This window comes from Cynara cardunculus (genome assembly GCF_001531365.2).
Source record: "Cynara cardunculus var. scolymus isolate 2C chromosome LG 16, CcrdV1, whole genome shotgun sequence".
Taxonomy (NCBI): Eukaryota; Viridiplantae; Streptophyta; class Magnoliopsida; order Asterales; family Asteraceae; genus Cynara; species Cynara cardunculus.
Window position 1 is genome coordinate 626396 of NC_037543.1, and position 5490 is coordinate 631885.

The 5490-nt window shown below is 35.3% G+C and overlaps 1 protein-coding gene across 1 annotated transcript; it reads right to left on the reverse strand.

Moving 5' to 3' along the window:
- Window positions 1–331: 331 nt before the first annotated feature.
- Window positions 332–5168, reverse strand: LOC112529580. The gene is made up of 5 exons (XM_025140904.1): window positions 4842–5168; window positions 2917–2994; window positions 2747–2831; window positions 1783–1871; window positions 332–754 (listed from the first exon to the last, which is right to left on the reverse strand). Exons 1-5 carry the CDS (start codon window positions 5142–5144, stop codon window positions 611–613), a joined length of 699 nt encoding a protein of 232 aa, XP_024996672.1. The 5' UTR covers window positions 5145–5168; the 3' UTR covers window positions 332–610.
- Between the last annotated feature and the right edge of the window lie 322 nt (window positions 5169–5490).

Sequence of the window (5490 nt, forward strand, 5' to 3'; positions counted from 1 at the left end):
TATTCAATAAATCAATGATAATATAATTTAAATTGGGTTATACATCAAAAACTAACAAATAAGATATTAGAAATGTAAGAAAAATCAAATATCGTGTTAAAAATTTGCGTATTAAGCTATGACGTGCCATGGGCTTAGATACAAACTTATGGGACGCCATAACGACTGTTGTAGCAAGTTGTTTAGAACAGTGAGTATTATATATTCTAATAAAACAAAAAATGAAAAAGACAAAAAAAAGTGTAAAAGAACCAAAAAGACCTTTAAGTTAACTAATTTCTTTAACCGCTGTTAGTCAAGGGACCAAAAATGAAACAAAATGTCAGCCACATTGACTAAAATTGTCATTAATTTAAAATATTGACCCAAACTTAATAGTGAACAACAACCAAAGGACCAAAAATGTAATTTACTCTGAAATTATCCTCTAAGCATGAACAATGATGGCCCTTCTATTAGATTAATTATCAAGCACTCTTTCTTCAAATGAGTTGATTAAAATGATTAATATAAAACAAAAAAACAAAAAAAAAAAACCAGTAAACCTCACTCGAAAGTGATAAACCCCGGAAACAATAGGTGCGTTAGCAACGTCTTTGATTCAAACGAATCAAGAGCCACTACAATTCACAATGAACGGTTTTGCGAAGTTGATGAATTCAGAAGTGTTGATTCCTAGTTTCAGATCGATGTCTCCGCCACCCAACCAGAAGAAATCCGGACGAAGCTTCACAATTGCTTCGTCCAAAATAACCTACCAAGTTCACCAGGTGAGATGATTATGTATCATAAATTCATAATGCACACATATCAAAATGTCCCCTAGATCGCTTTAATTGATGTGTGCTTCTCTAAGTTAACAAAAAGTGACTGCAACCTACTGGTAGTGTCATTGCATGTGGCATTACAGATTTATAGGTTACAAGTTCAAATCCCTTGGGCTCTTTTTAACTTTTTTGGTAAGATCAGCAGAAAAGAAGAAAATATCACTTTTGGAGGTTATATGACCATCGAGGGTAGCTCAACTGGTTAGGTCCCCATTAGTCACCAATTGGAGTCCCCTTAGGGCTATTGGACGTTTGTCTGGCTATTAACTTTAACGTTGCTTTCTCAAAACCTTTTTTACGAATGAAAGGAAAGGGAAAGAGAGGAAAAGGGGAGGAAAGTAAAAAAGAATAAACTCATGTTCTAGAAACTTTTTTAGGCGAGAAAGGAAAGGAAACGGATGGAAAATAATGTTTCCAAATATGGGATTAGTCGAGGTGCAAGCAAGCTGACCCGAACACTCATGGTTATCAAAAGGAAAAAGAAAAACATGGAGGTTATACATGCCAATATGCTGCTTTGAGTTGGGATGCCATAACTTGCCTATTTTGTCATTATTAAAGGGTTAATATTTGATCAATAATGAAATATTTTATTAACTATATATAGTGTCAAACATAGAATTCTTTTTTTCTTTTTTGAAGTATATAATATTTATATACGGCAAAACCCACACACGGCTTGAAACCTTGACCTCCAAGGAGGCTTGGATCAACGGGTAACCTGAATGCCGCTAGGCCATTGACCCTTTGGCAAAGATATTAAGCCATGTATGTAATTTTGGGTCAAGAAGACAATGGTCCCTTTGAAATCCATTACTAGTTAATGTCTGAAAACTTGATGTAAGAATAAGGGGGTATCAGCATATCTTGGTTGGCATGATAGTAATAATGATTCCAGTTGAAGAACTTTAATTCAACAAGAAATGTTAAGAGGATTTGTGCAGATTTTGCTTACCGGGATGTCGGTTTTCATGCCAACGCATGTTACTCCATTGTGTTCATAACCAGTCAGCTTGTGTGATATCTCTTCTGGAGCAAGCCTTACTGCAACACCAATTCTAATGTAGTTAACATCATGGCACAAGATAATCTTGTACATTCAAATATTTTCATTCTCCCGAAAGGGTCAATGGCCCAGCGGTACCCGGGTTACCAGCAGATCCCATCCTCCTTGAAGTGTGTGTGTGAGTTTTGCCGTATACAAATGTTGTATATACTTGGAAAATTGTTTTTTTTCATCATAAGGATGCCAATGTAGCATGATGGTCAACTATTAGCATGAGTGATCCGATCAAGAATTTGGTAAATGGTGATGGTTTATATGCAGTTCAGTAAATGGTAACTTTAAAAAGATTCCTAGCCTTGTTGAACTAGAACTTGGGCCATCACTTGCCATCTCTGTGGATATTGAAAAATACTCATCATCCCAAATCCCAATTCCCACTCTTCTACCCAATTGAAGTATTTGAGGATGATAGAAACAAATGTTCCAGAACTTTTCCAAATTCTCTTAATCGACATTGAACAGATACCCTCAATGCCATAGGACATGCATTCGAATCCCACATAGCAGTTATTAGCACAGCATGCCCTATTGTCACTACCCAAGTAAGAAACCACAAACTCATCAAACATGACACTTGAACAATCATAAGAGTTATGCACAAGTTCGTTTTTCAACAAATTCAACCTTAAGGCCCAGCCAAATGGCAAACCAACTTTGGCCAGAATGCCTTTGAACTAGGATCATTTGTACCAAGACCAAATGTTTCTGATGCCCCAATCCCATTTTAAGTGACACCTAGATTCAAATTAGAAAGAAAGGTGGAAGCATATGATCACATACATAGAAATGCATAGGTCTTGCTGCATCATTCCAGCTTTAGTAATATTTTTATATGATACAGTAGGTTACTTACAGTTGAATCTCTTTTTGGGTATCTTGCCATTGTTGAGCGAATAAAGAAAGTTTTTTACAGCTTCAGCACTAAATCGAGCGGTGTACTGCAATAAACAAATATCTGAAAAATAAGAGCAGGATGGGTTGAATTGTGGCCAACAGAGACTGAAAAGTAAAAGAAAAAAGCACCTGAACAACAACAACGTAGTACTTTGAATTTTGGCGGTCACTGCAATCAGTGATATTGGATGCAGCTTGAGTATTAACCTGCAAGGAGCACCAATATACAAAAAAAAAGTATTAATATAAGGCGGAGGAGAAGTGTTGGAATCCCATTTTTAAGGTACAAAAATTTGAACACAGAGATGTAGAAAATTATTTGTTCGACGTGGCTATATTTGAGAATGTTCAGGTATTTGAATGAAGACTTAAAATTATCTTTCCGTGTGCATATAACATATAAACTTGTAGTACCCTATATGCATACTGCATACCAGAGACAAATAGACCATAAGTACCCAATAACACGTCCATGGTAAAAAGCTATGTTTGCGCACAACTCAAGTATAATCTCAAAAACAAGGGGAAAACATTAAATTCTATCCATAATTGTATCCTTTAACTCCCATGTTCAATAACGCATAGAACAAAGTTCAAATGTATTGCTGTTAATCCTCAGCTATTACAGTAGGACAAAATCATACTTTAAAACTTGAAGATGACTAGTATTTAGGAATAGCATACATTTTAACTTCCATGATTAAACAGACTATTCATAGAATAGGTGATCATTATGAAYTTATATACATTGTAAAAGCTATGAACATTGTAGTTGTAGGTGCTTATTGTATTATCAAAGAAATGCATACAAATTATCCATAATGATAAGGACCTGCTTCATCCTCTAATTACTCGTTTGTAACCCTAAGCAAGTGACCAACTCGCAGGTAGGCATAACAAATAATGCCTTGTGGTGAGTTAAACTACAAACTCTTAGCATAGTACCTGCGCGAAATTAGTCCATTAAGCTTAAACTGAAGTATTCTAGATCAGACCTCTTATCCAAGGTTCAGGATGTATTCCAACTTTAGGAAGTTAATTTAAAGTTCTCTATCTTTCCAAAAAATGTGCAAGTTGCTATATACATTAGTTTTTTACTTGTATTACATGTTTCACGTGACTATATTGTCTGCTTGCACACACCATTGAATCACTATTCTACCTGTTATATTCCTGATCATCTGTTATATTACCTATCATATCACCTGCTTGCACACACCTTTGTTTCGTGCACAAGCCAGGGGTATTTACCGGAACAGCCTCTTGATMCTAGTGGTTGAGGTAAGGTCTGCATTGCATCCTACCTCTTCCAGACCCTTATTTATCTAGGGGGTATACATGGTTCATTTGGTTTGGTTTGGTTTGGTTTATCTTTCCAAAAAATGGAACATTGCAATCTTTTCAGGACAACCAAAACTGAATAGTGTTGCTTCTTTTTGGATGACCATGATTTAAACAATCTAAAAGGTAAGTATCCAGATATTCAAATATTAAGCAGTCAAATTCACAGTAAAAGAGTATTCAAACTTCCATATTACATTTTAACTGCAAAATTAGTTCATTATGCTTAATTCAGGTATTATAGATTAGACCTCCATTTCAAGACCCAGGATAATATAAGAAGTTAAATTAAAGTATTCCCTCCATTCTTAAGTAAGAATTGGAATTTGATTTATAATGTAAAATCCAATGATTCTCAATGACAAATTGAAGAACTTCAAACACCAATACATTCTAGTTGTAGTAGGTTTATCTACGTTGGCGATTTCTTCAACAACTCCAAATACGTACATCAATTTGAAGCTGAAAATTTACATGTTTGGCATTCAAAGTCAAAAGAGCAACTATTTTCCTTTGGAACAGAGATAGTAAATAACTCAAGGACATACAGTCTATCGCCTAAACAATCGAAAATGGAAGTATCCAGAAATTCAAAAATTAAACAATCAAATTTCACAGCATAAAAACGCATTCTACCTTCCAAAATACCAAAAACCACAGTCTATTACTACTAAAAACAAATGAAATCAGTTGAATTAGACAATTAGTATTACCAGAACAATGCTTTTACATAGATGATGAATGGAGGCGGCACCGAGAATGTCTCTTCGAGATTCGAAGGACCAATCATAGTAATCGGAAGGAACGCGCTTGAATGAGAAGTCTTTGACGCCGCCGTCGACAAGGACGGCGGAGAGGCGTGCTTCGGTGGTGGTGGTGGTGATGGTAGGTAGGTCATTATTGGGAGAATTGTTGGATGGAGAAAGGATAGAGAGCTCGAGCTTTGCAATTCTATTAAGGATTTGAGCCTGTAATCTCTCCAGCTCTGTTAATTCCTCCATTTCTGGTTCGATCATCTGTTTACTCTATGCGTAGGTTGAAATTCGATTGAAGAAGAGCAAGCCGATAATAAGAGTAAGTTTCATTTTTGGTCCCTGTGGTTATATGAAAGTTATGAATCAGGTTCCTTGAGTGAAATAATTACGAGGATGGTCGTCTGTTTGTTTATCTCTTAATAGTTTCGTTAAAAAATAAGAAGCAGCCTCTGAATTGTTAAAAGATGAATATTGTTTAAAAAATCTGTAGCTTAATAGTTCTAAAACCTTTTGAGTGATATTGTATCTTGTGCTTCCCTAAACCATTAAGCATCTTAATTTCATTCTGAACAATTATCAATCATATATTATTTTAAAATATATCATA

What these genes read in the sequence shown, in the direction of transcription:
- LOC112529580 (XM_025140904.1), bottom strand. Translation starts at nt 5,144, where the DNA reads ATGATCGAACCAGAAATGGAGGAATTAACAGAGCTGGAGAGATTACAG. An exon ending in ACTACGTTGTTGTTGTTCAG is followed by an intron (nt 2,832 to 2,916) that starts GTGCTTTTTTCT and finishes TGTTTATTGCAG; the next exon opens with TACACCGCTCGATTTAGTGC. An exon ending in ACCCAAAAAGAGATTCAACT is followed by an intron (nt 1,872 to 2,746) that starts GTAAGTAACCTA and finishes TTGGTGTTGCAG; the next exon opens with TAAGGCTTGCTCCAGAAGAG.